Here is a 20,784-nt window from a genome sequence, read left to right on the forward strand (position 1 = left end):
TTAAGATCTGACACGCTTCCATAGATAGATGCAGCTGTCATTTTCACAGACATCATGCAGAAATAGGTAGAGGTCAACCAAAGAGTAAATGGGAACAATAAAACCAGAGAGAAGAATTTGAGATAAAATGCATAGAGGAATATAACTGAAGGGTCGCTAGCATGCCCGGACAAAAGACAACTGGAGAGGAAAAAAAGAGAAATATAAGAGAATAGAACGCGCAAAAGAGCCAGTAAGAGGAAGAAAGGGAAGGGTTGGGAAAAGGAACGAGGGGGGGAAACCCACTTCAATGCAGAGAAAGGCTTTTTTTTATCGTCTCCAGCCAATATGACGTAATGTGACAGGATTGTATTGTCACATTGCGGTCCTGGCTAGACGTAACACAAAATTTACAGCGGAAATTCAGTCAATAAGGAGCTGTCTGTTCAACTCAACTAACTATCACACACATCAATAAAACAATAAAAAGAAAGAAAATGATCACATATTGACCAAATAAGGGCACATGATTGGTACAGATGCTAGTCTACCATGATGACAGCGATGCACCTCAACTACTGAGATGCCAAACCTACACACGAGAGAAAAAGATGAAGGATCTGTTGGGGGAAAGGGTTCGATATGAGTTATGGCAGAGATGGAGTTGGCTAAGTTGTGCAACAGGCTTTTTTCATAGCCTGTCTGGCATGTTCATTCTTGGTAACCTTGCTATTTTGACGTGACTCATTAAAAAAAACACTGTCAAGAAACAATGGAAACATATAAGACTTTATATATACAGACTCTGCTCCAAAACCCAGCAAGCTGCCCATCTAAGTTAACTTTCTAAATACAAAAAATATTCTAAAGACCCAACTCACAACTGTTTCTAATTGTTTCTGACACAAATATTGGATAAAGCAGTGCATTTATAATTTGACTGAAAAACACACAATGAAATTATTCCAAAAACGCTTACGTTTTGTGTGGATTTTAGGACTGAACTTTCATCAGAAGGATACATGCAATTCTCTCATCACACTTATACCCAAAACTAGAAATCTCAGAAAGCAACGAAGTTGCTTATGAAAAAATAGGTGTTATACATCTAGGTGGTTATCTCACAAGGTTTTGGAACAGCACAGTAGACTTATAACTAGTAGTAGTTTTCAGGTTAAAGAAGTGCTACCTACTACATGTAAAATTTAGTATTGAGCCAAACTTTATAGTTTGGTTTCCCCAAGAATCTTCAAGGCAATTGCCTTATCGATGTTGGTGGATGTAATATGACAATGAAACAAGAAGTAGGGTGGTGCTAGGTGTGTCCTAAGATGGCGGGTGGTGAGGGGGTCATGCCTCATTTACGTTTGGCAAGAGGAGAAAGGAAAGACAGAGGGACAGCAATGGGTGCTGGGGCTAGCTCAGAAAGAAAACAACCAAATTAACAACCCCACAAAGACACAACGTGGACAGGAACAACAGGTAGAGACAGGGCACAAGGCAGAACAAGACCTAGGCTGCAAGACGGCAGACAGGGAACGGACAGACGGGAAGGACAAAATGGTTGAAGTACATGTGGGACAGAGACAGAAGGGAAATAACACGGGGAGTGAGAGGTGGGGACTGGGGCAAAGAGGAGACTGTAACCCTGGGCCAACTGGAGTAAAAGCATATTGGTTTGACTTCTCACACAATGGGGCTCGAAACACACGATTAAACTCTCACCATCGCCTGGGATAACAGCAGCCAAAGAGCATAAAGTCTTCAATTTGTAACCCATCAAAAGTTCCGTGGGTTTAAATCTAGTTTGAATGTTTAGAGCATTTTGAATTTTATTTTATGTTTTGGAAATAAACATCACTGAGTACTTTTAAATTTAGAAATGCTGTTATAGCTAGTCAAGGTAACAGGCTTCACTATCTTTCTGCATCTATACCTTACAGCAATAATTAATCATAAAAATATTTTCACAGTTTCAGAGAGCCAGCGTGACGGATGACCTCGGTTGGTGTCCAGTGAGTGAAAATCACATTATAAATCCATTTCATAATCTTGGAGTAAAACAATATAAGATTAACTTTATGCCATTAGTTTATAAATTTATAATATTTACAATCATATTTAACAGTTTGTTAATACATTTTATAATACATTTATTCATTTTAACACTGATTTTGTTCCTTTTTTTAAAGTTAAAATACTAACCTATTTCTAGGAAATTTCCAGGTTCAATTTAAGTTAAGCTCTAACCATAGCATTTGGAGGCATGATGACTTCAATACTATTTTTTTCTTATAACTTAAAATAGTGTACATTTCACTTTTTCTTTAATTATTTTCTGTGGTAATCAATATCACACTACAAATGCAACAGAGCAACATTTGCACTGAACCTGGATCACTCCTTTAAATCAGGAAAAATACTTCTTGATTTGTTTAGAAAACAAAAATAACATTAAAATAAACAAAGATATACTTAAACGACCCCCATCCCCATATAAATGCATACTGAACAAATGTTCAACAAAGGTGAAAGGGCAGCCCACGGTTCACAATGTGCATGCATGACTGTGATTGCAGGAATGAAGTCAACAGAACAGCATCAGACTATCACAACCAGGCCTACAGCTACAGTCAACACATATATTTGAGGCATGCAACCCTCCCCAAGTGCAACATTTTAGGGAATCCACACAACTGAAATGTCAAAATTGGTGAATCTGACACAGCACACAGATAATCGCAGTGCAGGTGTGTTATAACATTGACAGAACACAGTGCAACGTGATGGCGTGGATTAATGATGGAAAGGCCCAGACGTAATTTGCTGATGCATTTCCTGCACGGATTTTAATCATAAATATGGTAAAATATGTTAAATATACACACATACTATGCAGGTTCCGCTGACACATATTGCGTGTGGGCCTGAAAATGGGTGATGCAACATTTGGCCGGCTAAAACTGAAGCTTGTATTCCTAGGGTAAATTTCGGTTGACCAACTGGTAGTTGAGCGAATGAGGGCTGCAACCTTTCACCACGTGAATTATTCAATCCTACTGTTGCACGCTCAATCTGCACTCGAATGGTTCCGAATTTAATCAAAAGACAGACTCGATAGGGTCATTTTCTAAATGGAAGAACCATTTGAAAAGACCGCAAGGAGCCTAGCAACTTCAAAGTCACAGGCAACAAAGCACCGCGCTCAAATAAACTGCGGCAAAGGCGGGAATCATAAGCGGGTCTAATGTTTTCAGATGCATGTCGACATTTACAGCTGCCGCTATCAATGCATCGGCCTTTGAAATGCCATCGCATGAAGCCATCCTGGGCTTTATCTAAGTCCTGACACATGGTCCTATAGCTCAAAATCCTGACGTTTGATGTGCGATGGTGCTCTATGCTGCGATATTCGGAGGAATATAGAACAGTCCAATCGGACGGACACGCTCCTCATTCACTACGACAAGGAGCCCAGCAGGCCGAGAGCAATCTCTTTGAGGTCCAGAGACGAAATCCCATTTCAAGCCCAATGTGGAGAGAAAGACAACTCACGAGGTCTTACAACGGACAGAGAAAGACAAAATAAAAAGGCCAAAGAGTGCCTCACTCCTTGTGCTTCCTGACTAGGAAGAATCGTAGGTGGACATTCGCGGCCATTTTGGTGAGACAGTCTGTCCAGCCCCAAAATGAAGGTAGGAAGGGAAGCCAAAATAATGTGCAGCCTTTAATGTCACCTTGAAGCTGAGATTACACCCTGTTTGATGTCCAAAACCCACAATAATCCATTTCGCTCGAAGGTAGCGAGGCCATTTGCATGCAGACGGCAGGGGTTCCCCATATTAACACACACACACCTCTGCCGCTGCAATGCAAAGCAGCCTCAGCTGGGGTCCGGACCAGTTCTAGTCATGAAAATTGGTGCATTTGTAAAACACTACCTTCTGATCATCTGGTCAATGCATGAGTGGCGTTCAGCTAAAGTCTGAAGCTGAACTGCATTTTAGATTTTGCACCAAAATCTGTCACTTTACAACGCTTTTTCAGAGCAAAGTTAGCCTTCGTTTCCACAAGTAGAGGGTGTGATCTAGCTTGCATTTCTATTTGAATACCAACACAGCATGCAAGGACATGCAAAACATCCCAGAGTGGTGGCAGTGGGGTTCACATGCATCTCCGTGCGCATACACCGCACATACTCGTAGCATTTAACATGGCATTCGATACAGCTCAGTCTTCCAGCATCTTAGAGTGAATCTGTGAGGTCTCGTTTTCTCGTCTTGAGGGCTAATTAGTATTAATAATACCCTGGAAACATTCTGGGATCTTGACTCCTTAACATTTTTGCATTATGTGGAGTTGAATGGCAGAATGGTTGAGAGCTTCATTGTCAAGCGGCAACAATGAAAGATTAGCGACTTCATTGGAACAAGAAGAATCATCATTTCTGTTATTAATTCGGTGCGAAATAGAAGAGAACGAGATAAGTCGAGGCTCAGAGGGGGATTTTTGCCATACGGAGGCAATTAACTTACACGCCTGAGGTAGACAGCTAACAAGAAGATCTAGTGACAAAAATATCGAGAGAAATTTCAAAAGAGTGACTAGCCATTAAAGCTGCTAATGGAATAGCAGTTTTGTTTTTGGAGCACATTAGCTCACAAATTTGTTTTTTGTTTTTTTGGTTAAGAAAAATGGCAGATTGTTTCATAACATGCAGTTCTAGTGGCTAACATAGTCTAGCTGAAAATGAAACATTTCTATTGAAAATGTTTTGCTGGTTTCATTTTCAAACTACAGCATGCTAGCCACTAGCATTTTTTTTTACATTTTAAATGTATTTTTGTCTTTGCTAGCATGCAGCTTGGGAACGCTAATACGCTTAGTTTGGTACACTATCTACATGCTAGGCTCCAGTAACAAGCTATCAGGGTAAAGGGGGCACAGATATCACAGTGGGAACAGCCGGATATGAAAAATAAAGCTCTGTCAATAAATGCCAGACCCTGAGAGACAGAGTAGCGGCAAAGCGCACTTCATTATTTATACCCTCAATTCATGTGGCGTCGCCCCCCTCCCAACAAAACAGTGTCTGTAAAGACTGAATAATTCAGAGAGCCATTTAGTCTCAGACATCAGGAGATAGCCGGCAACACGTTAGCATTAGCCAAGTGAAGCAGAGGCTCTTGTTCTATGTCATTATCCCTGACAGACAGACAAACGGCCATCTGAAACATCACTGCACTGGGGAGAACGATGAGCTATCCGCACGATTGAACAAACTTATCGGAATAAATGCGAGCTTTTCGCCTGAGTTCTTGTACAGCTACAAAAAGCACAATTAATGACTTGCAACCATGAAAAAAAGAGAAAGAAATCTAAAATCTAATTATTTATTTTGGAAAATGGTCATACAAAATTCTAAAATAAAAAGTTAATTATTATTATATTTTTTTTAATTATGTTCAGATTATGTTCGCTTATAAAGTGAGAAAAACCTTCTGAAAATCTGAAAAAGTGTGTGAACGAGTATAAAAAGGTTAAACATTGTAGTGGTTGATACAGCTGTGCACGCAACCAACACGAAGCTAAATTACCTAGAGGCCAAAGGGCCGACGGGACTTAGATATGCATATGAAACAGGCGTGCAATTACTGTGCTCGGCTGCATTAGCGAAGGATTAGCATAGAGAGACTCACAAACAAAGCACCTGCTTTTTGTTCCGGTCCAATTTGGGGATTTTAAAACGGCACGTCACGGTGATGTAAGAAGCGCTTCAGATGCACGCTGGCAACGAGGACTCGAGCGCATGATAAATCCTGATTTGATTGAGCTTGGAGACTGCGAAAGGGCAAGAGGCAGTCAGTCATCACGAGGAAATATCGCTAGCTTGTTGCGGCTGTGAAATAAAGCCTGTTTACCGGGGGGGCCACATGAAGTGCGGAGATCATTATAACTGCCAATGATCCATGTGGCACAAAAAACTAATTAGCAGATGTGATTTTGCAAGCTTTTGTGTGCAAGAACGGCTTTGTAATTGAGAAGATGGCGGGAAAACTGTCTGCAGAAAGAGCCTACAAGAGACGACAGAGCACAGAAACACAAACCACATCTAACAAACCAGAAACTAGAACGGAAAGGGGGTCGAAAATGAACAAAACTAAGGGTGCACATCACACGAACACCACAACACAAGGAACGGACTCAATGAGTCGCCAAAAAAAGCTCGAACTCTCGTTTTGGACAAAAACAAAGAAAACAATAAACCTCACGAAAACACAGGAATGCAACAAAGCACGACAGCCAAAGGAATTGTGTCTCCAGGCATGCAAGCGCAGTTACTTTCTCCCATCATGCATCAGGCCGTGGTTTACTTTCAAATGCGAGATTTCCATGACAGCATAAGCACTTTCTTTGGGCAAAAGCAATACTGAAGGATGCAAACGAGAAAAGGCCCCACAATGCAAACTTAAACGTAAAAAGGGAAACGAACCCGATTTTGCGGGTTAGTTACTACTAGTTTATGCAATTTAATCAAATCTCTCAGAATTGTTTAAGTTATTTAGCAGCTTAATTTTAAACTTCGAATCGCCAATGATCCTTCCAATAGATCAGTCAAGGTTAAGGTTTTAATACATGTTGATTTTGCGTTTTTAATGTGGGTTAAAAAAAGTGAAAAAAGAAAAAACACACCAACCTTCTCGAAGCTCTGAGGGATGTAAAGGGGTTGATGCAGAACACAATGACATGAGGAGAAGAGAAAAATAGGGGAAACACAGAGAGAGTAAAAAAGGCCACCTCAAGGCTTTTAGCTGCTACATTTTCTCTGACTGATGTCGCCTGATTATTTCTTGCGTGACACGCGACATGTCTGCCGCGTTAACCTGCTTTGACCCAAACAGTTTGATTCACCCCAGTGGTTGCGTTCTGCCACTGGCGTCAATTCAAGCATGTTATAACAATGCAAAATTACAAGGTCTTTAGCCACCTGAAGAGCTGCCGCTGCGGCTTTAATTACAGGAACAAAACAAAGACACAAAAACAGAAATCAATGAAACAACCCAAAGTGCAAACCAAATCAAACCGACCATACAAATAAAAACCCACGTAATTAGCATTAAAGTTAGCAGCTACAATCAAGACAACCGATTCTAAAGGCGTCGCGCTATTATACGACACATAAATGCAGGTTCGTTTGAGCGGTTTCTCCATCGTAGCTGCTAATTTCAAGTGCCGTTAACTCTAGAACAGAAAATATTTGATTGTACCCAATGATTAAGCTTTGAAAACAAAACAAAAGGAGACAGCATACTGTCTTAATGCAGTATGCGCATAATCAGTGAGACATTAGCATACCTATGTTGAATTAATTATCGCTGCAGTAATTTGAATGGATTTCAGAAATCTCCAGCCGGCCAATTACTGAAATGTCACTAGACATCAGATCAAATATAACTGAACATCTAACATCTCTAAAATACTTCAAAACTGACTCCACGCTGACTATACCACGATTAAGAGGTGCTATACGTCATATTGTACCTAAAATACCCATAGCATGTTAATGTCACTGTAAAACTAAGGCCACTTGTGGCTTATTTCTTGAATAAACTGGTGGTAGCTGCTAAAACACACCAACAGTCAATCATTTATCATTTATGACAATCAAAATTAAGAAACGGTTTACATTACAGGTGCAACTAAGCATTAAGAATTTGTAAATGAATAAATAAATTGATTGATCACATCAAAAAGATTCTATCATTTACTCTCCCTTATGTCAATCCAAAAATTTGTTTGTCTGTAGAACACAAAAGAGGATTTTTTTGAATAAAGGTTGAAATCTCATCATTAGCATTCAACTGAAGAACAAAATTCAGACTTGTTTGGACTGATGTGAGTAAATGACAGAAATTTCATTGAAACTATCTGTTGTTTTGAGATCGAGCATCTGCATCTTTTCTACTGGGAGAACAATAATAACTATAATAATGAAAAGACAACTCTCTGACCCATTTTATAATGGCCAGTGAATAATTTATCCGGAACAAAGTTATTTGGTACACAGCGAGTAAAACCCATCCCATACCCTGTCTGTTTTAATATGCATTAAATAAATAATACATGCGCAAAATGCATCTGTCTCGATTTATTAAAATCATCAACCTGGAGATTCAACTCCTCTTTAGGTTAGCGGCAGGAGTCGTCTGTGCTAATGCAAAACTGTTGTTCCATAATAATAATAATAATAATAATAATAATAATAATAATTGAGCTAAGACAGGTAGTTAATTATTTAGGTTTACAAAATTACTTCTTAACATGTTACATTTTAAATGTATACACTGATAAGCAACATGCATATTGTTTACCTTTTTGGAGGGAATAAAATTTGCATTTTGATTGGTTGATTGCATTGGCCAATCAAAATAAAGACTTACCATCATCCTCTTCAACCTGAAAACTTGATTTTACAACATACCTGTACGACCCAAGTTTCCGCCCGTCAAAGAGAAGAGTGAAAACTACCCATTAAGTATCGAAATTAGCATATTTTGTTACTGCAGTATGTGCTTTAGTGTAAAGAATCTATTAGATTATATACAACAGGTCATATGACCAGTCGTGCATCTCTAATTAGTTGTTTTCGGTGGGCTCCACGGCCAAGTTGCTCCCTACCTCGCACATACAGGTTGGCAGGGGAAGAGTATCGGACGCCTTCCACGTTAGACGCCACACACTCGTACTTCCCCTGGTCGGTTTCCTCAGTGTTTTCTATCTGCAGAGCACCTGGAAAAGCACAAAAAAAAACACCCCAAAGAAAAGGGATGAAGAGAAAGACAGAGAGAAAAAAAGACAGAGAGAGAAAAGACAGCAAACTATTAGAAGTCTGAAAGTAACAAGACCGTCAGAAACCATTTTATTTTGTATGTTTGGTGCAACATCGTATCCTCGTAAATTGCTCAAAGGCCTTTCCCGTTTGAAAGCCAACTTCGCCTTTTAACGCTAACTCACTGTGTTGAATCTGAGCAGTTCCACACTCAAGGCAAGAAAAATTAGACTGATCTAAATATGTCTGAATGCATCCCGTCAAACGCGAACGGAAAAGAACTAGCAGCAATGTTATGGTGTTCGCAGGAGTGCTGGATCGCATCAATCAGCGTGCCGGGAAGTATCAGGGTGTGGAGTCGAAGGAGATAAACCACTGTCGGTCCCAAAGGGGGGAAAGTTGGTGAGGGTCAAGAGTGAGCTGTGAGCTGAACATCCATTAGTTCATGTCGAAATGTGCTGCACAGGGCTGAAGCTTAGCACAACACTTAAATCCCACGGCATGAATTATTTCTTTCGGTCCCTCAAGAGCTGTAGTAATACTCATGTCAGTGCATACCGCAGGACTGAGAATGGCTATTTGCAGTGCATGATAAGCACTAGATATTCCTCCATATAATTCCCCAGGGTTGGGTCATAACCAAGGTCATTGCCATGTATGCCAAAACACATGCAGTTTGAGATCTATCAAACTTTCTAAAGGTCTAATTCAAATGGTAAGGGCCAGGGCTAAAGGCTATAGGGGTTAAGGTCACAGGGTTGGGTTTGGTGGGTAAAGCCACTGAATTGCTGCAGTTACCAACAGTTTCAAATTTTCAGAGGATAAATAACCAAAACACTCCACCCTTCCCCAGGCTCAAGCAAGCAACATTTTATTACACTACATATGATCATATGTTTTGAGGGCTCTTAACAACATAGGCGACTGTAGCTTCAGGAAGTCAGCAACTACTGCAATTTTTCAGCCGCAGATGGGGAAGTGTGATTTTTGCAAACTGTAAAGCTGCGGTTACCAGCAGGGACTAATTTTCTAAATCTTAAATCACTAAACCCAACCCTCCTAGTTCAAGAGGTATTTCAATGGTCTGTGAAAACATTGCAGGCAAGAGACATTATCGTTGTATTATACTATACTCGATCAATTGTTTCGAAGGCTCTTAACTGCATTAACCGCACTTTCCCGTGGTCACCATGATGCACTGAGATTGCAGAGTTTGCTCGAAGCAAAAACAGCCCTTTTTCGGCCTAAATGTACCACCTGATCAACTGCGATTGAGGTGACTAGGAATGCTAAAGTTCTGGATCCCACAACTGCTCCATTACCAGTGGTAGTTTACCCACTGACCCGCCCCACCCCAACTCCTCTTTATCTGTCTTTCAGTACTATACCATTGCATTCTGACAGGTAGCATCAATACGGCCCTCTCTCCTGGAGAGACATTCATTCTGGCTGAACGAAGACATCAACCTTCGGCTACCGCCACATGCGGCGGCGGGACATCAACAGCAGGGACTCACGCTGCGGTTTAAGCGCACAGTCTGCATCCTGTGGAACATTCTGTGTGCCAACGAGATTCTGGCTTCTGGGTCGATGACTCACACCTGCTCGCGGCGGATCAACAGCATGATGGGATCAGGGAGTTTAGAGGCGTGGCAGGGAGAGACAGAAATGGAAGGTGGTTTCTAGAGTGTGTGCGCTCATACACGGATCGTTTGATGTGCACATTGGCGCAGCGGGCGGCCGGGCGACAGCAGGTGGGCTTGGAGAGCATTCTAAAGTCTCCTCAGGTGCGCAGCCCAACGAGAAGCGCTCGCGCACAACCTGTGCTACGTGACGCTGACGGAAAATCTGGTAGAACTCTCCACCAGGTGTTCGGCCTCTTTCTCGATTCTGAAGCCTACGACTGCAGAAAACAGGCACGAATTTTAATGTTATTGGAGCTGGGGCTGATAAATAAACCATGCCACAGTGGTGCGCCGAGCTCTCGGGGAGCTCTGAATTCTCCCCGTCTTTGCCGGGGTTGTGATGCCCTTTTTTTATGAACAGTTAGCTAATGATTGAGTAATGTCATTGAGGAAATCTTAGCAAGGAACATAGCATATCCAAATTCATTAAATACAAATTAATTCCCAGCGGCTCCAAAGCAAGCAAATTTTCTCAGAGCTCCTTCCTGCCTGAACCTGACTATTTTGGGTACTCCTGCTTGCTATTCAGCCGACTGACGATTCCCCACTGACTTCATTACATATTTGCAGCTGTGTTTTTTTCCCCACATCCCTGTTTCCACTTGGGTTCGGATAAGCTCACTGAGAATCTATTATCGGCGAAGGGAATGACAGTGTTCCTAGTCTTTCTCAAATCTTTCAATCTCTTTCACTTTACTGTTCATTGGTAGAGAGGGGGAAAGTTAGCATAAACACTATTAAGGTTTCTGCGTACCTTTAATGCCCTAGCCTTTATCGGCCTCCCATTTTGTGCCTTTTTCTCCCAAATAACTCACCAAGCAAGAGGGGTATTTAACAACAGCAACAGCACAAACAAAATCATTCTTGTCAGAAAATGTCTTTGATCCCGCTCACTCTTCCCTCAAATATCCCTTTCGCTCAGCCAGAGAATGTTTTCAATTATTATCTTTTTATGTATAATTACATTTTGAATTTCCATTATTCATCCTGCCTGTTGCGTCTTTGAGGCTGCCGGTGTAGCCTTCCGTTAGAGGCACCGCCAGCGACAAAACAAGCTGTTATCTTACTTTAACCAATAGTGTTGAGCTCAAAGAGTCATAACGCCGTACAATACCCTTTATGATAAAAGGCAAGTGGAAGTCATTTTCTGAATATCCGTGCCAAGACGCAACCAGCTAGCTGACATGAGCCCTCTAGCTATGAACTATTATCTGAAGCTTAACAATAACGAATACATTAGCGGATTCAAAAGCCTTCCGAGAGTACTATGTGTAAGCCAATTTAGCGGGGTGGAAATCTACAGAATTTGGTAGAGTTTGTTTGTAGAGCCAAATGAGCGTAATCAAATAAGTATGGTAAGGTTCTAGTGACTCTACAGTCTACTGATGACCTAGGGCTAATTATTTTAATGAACACCTAGCACAAACCAACTTTAGACATTAAAATAGTGCTGTTAGGATTTACTAAATATGTGCAGTGATGGGTTAGCACCGAAAAAGTCTGGACAGAATTATATTTGCGCCTGACCTTATTGAACATGCATCTGAAGGAGTTACCCCTTTTAGACATAAAAATCATATTCAAATAAATCATGCAACGTGATTTACTCATTAAATTACCGGTACTTGCAAGAAAGCGCCCCTTAAACTATTTTGCACTTGAAACGGATGCAGGATTTGTTGCTAGGAGGAGGCACCAAAGAACAGAGAGGATGTTTTCCACACTTATTAATTTATTTGTAAGCAAAGAGAAACACTATCTTGCCCAGCTATGCTATTTTTAATTTGCTCAATTAAAAATAATAATAGATAATTGGATCCCTCAACTAGAACCTGCGCAATACCAGCGCTAACAAAACTTCCTGCAACCCTTCATTTGAAGCGACAAGTTCTATTCAACACACCGTGACTTCTTTATTTATTTATTTGCAGTTACGTGATTGGGTGATATGTAAATGAAACATTGCTCCTACGGTCTTTAACGTGTGCGTTGTTAGTAAATCACCAGCAAAACAAGAGCGCCGAATTGCGCAAATTTATCCTGTTTATCAAAACTGTCCCCAAGATCTCTGCAGGCCAATCCTAGGCAAGAATTGCGGAAAGCTCTTTTTGGGAATTCTCCAACGCCTCGGTGTCAACACGACCCGTGTCCCTTAAACTGCCCATTAAGTGTTTTTGTCACGAACAGCCGGAGTTGGCGCGCACTCGTGACTGACGGACATGGGGTAACCGTTGACCTGTGACCGGTTCTGGCTTTAGCGACGGCCTCGGGAGATGAAGTCTTGTCATCTCCCGTCATCTGGCCGATCCCGGATCATGGGGGAAAACAGGCTGGGCTGTCTGTTAAGTGTTGGTCGTGTCAGGAGGCAGCTCTGCTGGGGCGTGGAGCGTGGCAGCCAGGTGTGGAGGCGAGGGGAGCCGTGAACCGTGACCGGCGCTACCATGCAGCTGTCTATTAGAGGCCGTGTGCACGTGACGGCTCTCGACATGCTTGATTAGGCTCGGTAACAGCTCTCAACCTAAAGGAACCGGACCGCGGTCAACTCACACACTTTTTCCAGCACCTACAGTCCCATTTGGGTTGTTCAATTAGCGGGCAATGCCAAGGCATGATTGATTTGTTTGTGGAATCGACCCTATTCTTGTTTTTGGAGCTCGTGGAGCTGATCAGGAGGGAGAGGTGAAGACTTGGGCTGTTCAGTATATTAACTTTTTTAGTATGTGTAGTATTTTGAGATTGCGCAGCACAATTGATGATATACTGCATCTTTAGTTGACCCACCATTTTAAAGTGCAATAATGATCCACAAATAATTACATATATTTTTTCGATAGGTCCATCAAAAGTTAAGAATCTCAAATGAATTAAATATGTCCAAATAACAGGTTTATTTTAGATATAAACATCGTAGCAAAACTTTTGACTAAAAACGCTGGTGTGCAGTGAATTTAGGACATGTGTGTATGTTTATTGACACACACCAAGGTCATTAAATGCGAGAGCATCGTCACGGGGGCTATAAGTAACGCAATCGTTGTCAGCTTCCATCTGCCGACTTGTAGCGCTGGCATAAAAGCGCAGATGACGCACGCTGACAGTCATTTAGCGGCGCACAGGTCAAATCTCAAGCAGACCAAACCGGCATGAGTTAAGATAACGTTTACACAGCGCGTGCAAACACGCGACCGAGTCGCTGACCAATCACAGCGCGGGTGCCGTAATTTTGCCCGAAAGCGCGGCGTAACTGTTCTGCTCCGGCACATTTAGCCCAGACTGGGCCTGAGTTTGCAGAAGCGGCCCGGGGCGAGAGCTCTGTCTTGGATCACTAATCTCATTATGCAAATGTTGCGTTATAAGTCACGTTCAGTTTAGCGGGCAGCAAAATGATTAATGTGCTGCGTTTTTACATTATAAATATGCACGTCGGTGTGTGTAATCTAAGAAAGAGCTTTACTAGCTGCTTAGCCAATGTATTTAACTTATCTATCAAAAATGTGTATTATTAATTGATAATATAAATAATAAAAAATTGTAAAAATAAAATTTAATTGCAATATGAATAAAATAAAATATATATAACAAATATATATATATATATATATATATATATATATATATATATATATATATATATATATATATTTATATAAAATTATATCATTTATCATTGTATATCTTATTAATTTAGAGCATTTACAATTTAGGTTTATGTATATGAAACATATGATGAAATAAATTGAAATTCTAGAATTATTATTATCATTATGAATAAATTCTATTATGTGCATATATATCAGTTCTGGGCAATTATCTAAAAATATTTTGATTACATATTTATATATATTTTATCCAAAATAAAATATTTCGCTTACATAATGTGTGTGTATTGTGCATGTAAAGACACGCACAAACAGTAAATGTTTTATACCTAAATATATTTAATAATTTTTTAATAAATGTTTTATGTTTTTTTTATAAACATAACATACTTATTTCCTAAATATAAACATGCAAGCATGTGTATTGATATATATATGTAAACTTAATATACACAGTACACACACATATATTATGTACACAAAAAGTTATTTTGTTTTGGATGCAATCACAAAAAGTGTATGTGAACTATGAAATAAATGAACTCTAAATGACACTAAATTAAATTAACGCTCATTTATTCAATATCAATACATGTAGGCACCAAACATACAAAACTGACTAACATCTGAACAGAGAAAAAGGTAACACAAACTTGACAATATTTCTAAATACTGACTGAGATGATAAGAATTCATCAGTGTAGAATTAACATTCGCCCACAATATTAATGTAAAAGCAGACCTCTGATGTGCACCTACCTGCTCGCTGTGGGAAAAAAACACTTTATTATCAAGTTAGGAACATCAATATAAGACACGAACATGGATGTGGATGAGGAGCGACTCCGAGCATCAGTCCTGACATCACCTCCAAACCCGAGCTGGACTCGGCCGGCTCTAGCTACGCTAGCGTTAGCTTCGGAGAAGAGATCAGGACTGAGAGGGAAGCGGCGTCGTCATTAGCGCGACCCGAGCGCAAATACCACAGACGAAGGTAAACAGCAACCCGACACCTGTCTGACTCCCAACACTGACATTAAACACACACACACACAGAGACACCGCACACACACACACACACACACACACACACACACGGACACAGAGGAGAGCCGGTCCCGAGCCGTCCTGAGCTGCTCTGGAGTCACTAGTTAGCGGTTAGCTTAAGGTTAGTTGTGTTTATAGTGCTGTCTTACCTCGGATGGGGGTACTCTCTGGAAAAAGACACAAAACGAAACACACATCAGTTTAGTTGACGGTTAATGGCAGGCCAGGTTATGAGTGTCCTCACGTACTGGTTAGTTTAGTTTAAACCATCACCACCACCACCACAGATTTAGTAGAGGTTAAAGACCTTCCAGTGCTGGACGTGGAGCTTTTTCTCCTATTTACACGTCAAACGGTAAACGCTTCATTCACGGTTTAATTCGTTAATTTATTTAAAAAATGTAGTAGTTGCTAAAAAAATGCATTCCTTTTTAATAACGACAATAATAGCTTCTTTACATAAAAGCGTTTAATTTTTGATAAATAGAATAAATCGATACGTTATAAACGTCAGTGTGCAAACAATATGCTAAATAAAATTCGTATAATACACTATTAAATATGCATTTTTGTAAATAAATGTAAAAAATTTAATTTTTAAAATAAAAAATACTATTATTATTATTATTATTATTATTATTTGACTAGTCTGCAAAGCAAAGAAAAGACTATTTAAATAACACTAAATGTAATTTTACTTCATAAACTATAAATAGAAATCAATATACAATATGCCGTCAAGCGACTGATCGTGATTAATCACACACAAATATATATATATATATATATAAATAGTATAAAATAGTATAAATAGTATAATATAAAAATGACCTAAAAAAATCTAAATACCAATTAAATGAGCTATTTTAGAATAATCCCTAGAGATCTTTCCTCAGGGTTTAGTTGTGTTCTGATGTTTCAGTGAAAGCTGAGCTCGTGGTCCAGCAGCAGCGTGAAGGTCATCTCTGAGCCCAAGGATGCTTTGTCTGTTTCTTATGAACTCCTCGGCCTGAAAAACAGCTCGCCTCGACCAAAACTAAGAAACTCACGCCTGAAATAGTAATATATTAATATTCTAGAAATATAATCATGACAATACCGTGCATATAATAAATACAACATATAAATATAAACACACGCTAATAATTAATTGATATAAATGTGATCCAAGCAATGAATCAATTATGAATTATTATAATGTATTATTATATTTTTACTGTATTGTTTTGCTAGAATGCACATTAAAGAAAAGTTATACTGCTTAATTACTCTTTATGAATTACACATAAAACAATATTTTCAATTCAATAAGTATATATATAATATATATATAAATAAATAAAAATTAAAATATTTTTGGTATTATTCTGTGCCTTGATTAAATGCATTAAAAGTTGAATTCAAAGGGTCGTCTTGTAGTTTTCATATGAGTGACTATTATATTATCTGTAAATCGACAAAATATAATAATAATAATACTTTAAATACAGAAATACATTGGTTCTAGCAGCATTTTTCACTTCTTAATTTAATTAGAGATTTTTATAATACTATGAGGCTTTACTTTAAACTAGCGCCTAGAAGAGCGAGAGTGCGTCCGGAGGAGGACAGAAGCAGACAAAGCAGTCCCGCTCCGGACAGGTCTGCGTGTGCTCGAGGAGGTCAGGAGGTTAGTATCAGGGCAGCACAACCAGCTGGTTTAGCTCCAGCCGGAGACAGAGTCACGGTTAGCTGAGGTTAAAAGGTCAGAGGTCAAAGGTTAGAGGTTCGCAAACACACAAAATCAAGTGGAGGCAATATGGATCAATAATCTAACCGCATAAGTGTCTTATGTAATATTTAGGAGATGCATGTAAATGTATGTCCATATTTAGAATGCCATTGATAATTAATAGTCCTAAAGTAATGCATAAAAATGTACGCTAAACATTTAATAAATTAGAGCAATATTTTAATATTGAAAAAAAATATATAAATCATATTAATAATAAAATCAATCGTCTTAATTATAATAATTCGATATTCAAATTGATGTCTATGTTTAGACTGTAATTACTGATATTAATATACACTAACCATTTTTAAAATACAAACATTTTTAATATCACAAAATGTTGAAATATTTGTGTCGACCCATAATTAAAACAACAATAATGATATATATGAGGCGTATTTATTCTTCATTATTATTAATGAAATATTCACATTTACATCTCTGCTTAAAACATGTAATTACTCACTAACATTAACAATCTATGAATAAATATGAACTGCTATGAAACGTCGTCAGTATTTTTTAGCTTGGCAGGACCGGAGAGGTCTGGCTCATTCAGAACAACGGCAGATCTTGGCCCCGGGCCCCGGGCCCCTGGTTTCAAGCAGCTTCAGCTACACACAAAAACCTGAACCTGAACACTACAGGCCCCTAAGAATGATTAGAAACCATATTAATTAGAAGATTTAATTGTCTAAACGGCTCTGACACACACATCCATTTTAATTTAATTCAAATAATATTTATGTATAATTAGCAAACTGATATTACGTTATAATTAACAATTCTACGATTGTTAAATATTAATAAAGAACCATTTATATCGAACACGCATGCTTGAATGCACCTTCATTTACTTTAAATAATATTTATTATTTTTTAAATATTTATTTAATTTTAATAATACTGTAAAATATAAGTATACACAGTAATATTAACAATAATAATGTCTTTCAAAGTATTGCCTTAAACGTGTCATTATGTTTGCGTTACATTTAAACATGTAATGTGTTTTCTGTAATAATAAAAAAGCAAAAAAATAATAATAATAATACTGATTCATAAAAATATTACCACATATATGCTTCACTTAAAATTATACTTATATATATAAAAATCTATTAATAACAAAGTAGCTATATTTCATTACAGCTATTATATTTATATTATATTGTAGTTATTATATTATTATTGTTTTTTAAATATTTATGTATTAAAATCTGGCTACGAAAAAACTATGATTAAATATATATATATTCAATATAAATAATCAATATATTCCATATTTGATACCTTCATGTTTGTATGATTTTGTAAATGACTACTTTGAAATGTATTTAAACGAACAGTTATTTAATATTTTGCCAAAAAAAAAAAATCTAAATCCAAAATGAAATGATGAACAAAGGCTGCAGAAGTGCGCCGTCTTCCGAGGGCGCTTCTTCTTGACTTTTCAGACAGTAGGGAGTGTGTGTGTGATTGTGTTGAGCTTCTCAAACCCTAATCTCTTCTTCTTCTGTTTTATAAGCATCTCAATATTTGTGGATTCTCTGGAGAGCTGCATGTGAACAGACACACACACACACACACACACGCACACACACACACACACACACACACACACACACACACACACACACACACACACACACACACACACACACACACACACACACACACACACACACACACACACACACACACACACACACAAACGCGTGCGCGCTTTCTGCGGTGTGTCATCTTCTAAAGCTGGAGAGAAACAGGGGATGGTTTCATGTTAGTGGGCGAGGAGAAGAGAAAGAAATACGGAGGGCAGAGACAGACGTTGAAGGGAAAGGAGAGGGAGGACATGCATTTTAAAACCAAGTTAAAATGCCATCTGCTTCAGGGACGCGAGGAAGCTTGCGCGCTCGCTGAGACACTTACCGATCGCTTCTGGTAATGATAACACACAGAAAAAGAAGCAGAAAGGAAGAACAAAACACAGCAGATTTTAGGGTCGGGTTCACAGCACCCTGAGATCAAGAAGACGCCTTTGTAGGACGACACGGTGCACACAGACTTTAGGAGCTCGTTTAATGATTTTAGACAAAACCAGTCAAGAACGTTTCCAGGTCTCTACATTCGCAAACATCTAAAGGAAATGATAAAAACAATGTGAAAAAAAGAGCACCGTTTCGTCATTTTAATTATTCGCAATGACAATTTCAATCGTTTTATTTAGCGTACTTAATGAAAAAAAATTATTTAAATAAAATATAATTAAAAATTTTATTCAAATAAGCACAAAATAATGCTAAACTTGAAGTAATATTTTAATATATCATTCAATTAGTGCCGTTTAATCGCAAATAAACATCCAAAATAAAATCGCTTTACAATAATATATGTGTGGGCTGTGTAAATTAATCACGTATATATTTAAGAAAAATATGCTATATTTGCATAAAAATTATGCAATGTATAAATCGTAAACCGATACAATGTACTTCTTAAGAAAACGTATACACTGTACGTGTGTGTAATATATCCATAAATATGCACAGCAAACACACCTACATTATAAATGTAAACAAAAACGTTTATTTTGGATGCGGATAATTGTTTGAAAGCATTAAATTTAATATATATCAAATGTAAAATAATAAGTGTTCAAATGTTTTTGATACATTTAAAAATATCGTAATTTTGCACAACTGTTCATTACATCTTTATACAATGATACATTTTATTAATGTAAGACAAAATATTACAAATAAAATATTTAACTGCAATCAAAGCAGAAATCAACGATCAGGGCAAGTATACTGAATAAAAAATATTATTAAATACTATTAAAATACTTTTATAAACAAGTGATTAGTAATATAATTCAAGACATATCTATGATTTTAATTTGCTTTCCTGTAGTGAAATGCTACCTGAACATGCTCTTGACAAGTTTTGTGAGTTTTGGTTTTAGTTTTATGACATCGATTAAAACCAGTTAGAATCAGGGTTATGTTTTTTTATATAGCGTGTGAAAACAGTCAAACTAATTGCCCTTGCTAAAACAATTATTGCCTTAAGAAATTCATTAACATCTTGAGAGATTTAGAAAACGTCGGCATATTTAATTACCAATTAGACACACCAAACAAATACTACTAAAAGCATTTAGATAACTCACTAACACACAAATCGAATTAAGACCATGATTATGGCTCATTTGTACACGCTGTATGCTGTGCATGCGGAATTTAGTTGGTCTAATTAGTCGTGCGTTAATTATCGAGGGCTAGTCAGTGTTGTGCATGTGAATGCGGAAACGCCGCTAGGATGCTGCTTCGGTTAAAACGCAGACAGAGACGCCACAAACAAGACGACAGAGAGCGAGGCACAACATGATGCACGACCCACTCACACGGCGACAAAAACACAGACAGAGGGAGGACAGGTCGCTAAACATTTTTAGAAATAGTCCCTTAAATTTGTCTGATTAATCTGTACGTCTGTCAGCAGGGCGGAGAAATTAGCTTGCTAAATGAGCTATGAACGCTAACCTTGCGGCTAGTGACATCGCTAATGGAAGCTAAAAGGACTGACTGTTTGGGTAAGGCCCAACACGCTGCACAGTAATCTGGCTTCTTGTCCTCAACTGGAGAAGTCAAAGGCATTTGTGTTCCTGTACCACTGCCAACGGCGTCACAGAGGCCTGTGATACCCCCTCGGCGAGTCTGGGTCGTCCATTAACACGGCGCAAAACAAAGCACTTGAGTCTAGCATAAGCGAGAGCAGATGTAGCCGCTCACCGCCAAACCACTCTACTTGCATCTGAAACTTTATTTTGAAAATGCCATGATGGATCGTGAAAAAGGAAACTCTGGG

At 38.5% G+C, this 20,784-nt stretch overlaps 1 protein-coding gene across 1 annotated transcript in view; it reads right to left on the bottom strand.

Annotated features, from left to right (window-relative positions):
• ptprsa (protein tyrosine phosphatase receptor type Sa) overlaps nt 1-20,784 on the bottom strand; it is a 172,329-nt gene that overhangs the window by 53,570 nt on the left and 97,975 nt on the right. Inside the window, 3 exon segments of the mRNA XM_043222235.1 lie at nt 6,677-6,688; nt 8,659-8,769; nt 15,290-15,307. Of these exon segments, the coding sequence (XP_043078170.1) occupies nt 6,677-6,688; nt 8,659-8,769; nt 15,290-15,307 (141 nt within the window).

The sequence above is a fragment of the Puntigrus tetrazona genome, chromosome 22, assembly GCF_018831695.1.
Source record: "Puntigrus tetrazona isolate hp1 chromosome 22, ASM1883169v1, whole genome shotgun sequence".
Taxonomy (NCBI): Eukaryota; Metazoa; Chordata; class Actinopteri; order Cypriniformes; family Cyprinidae; genus Puntigrus; species Puntigrus tetrazona.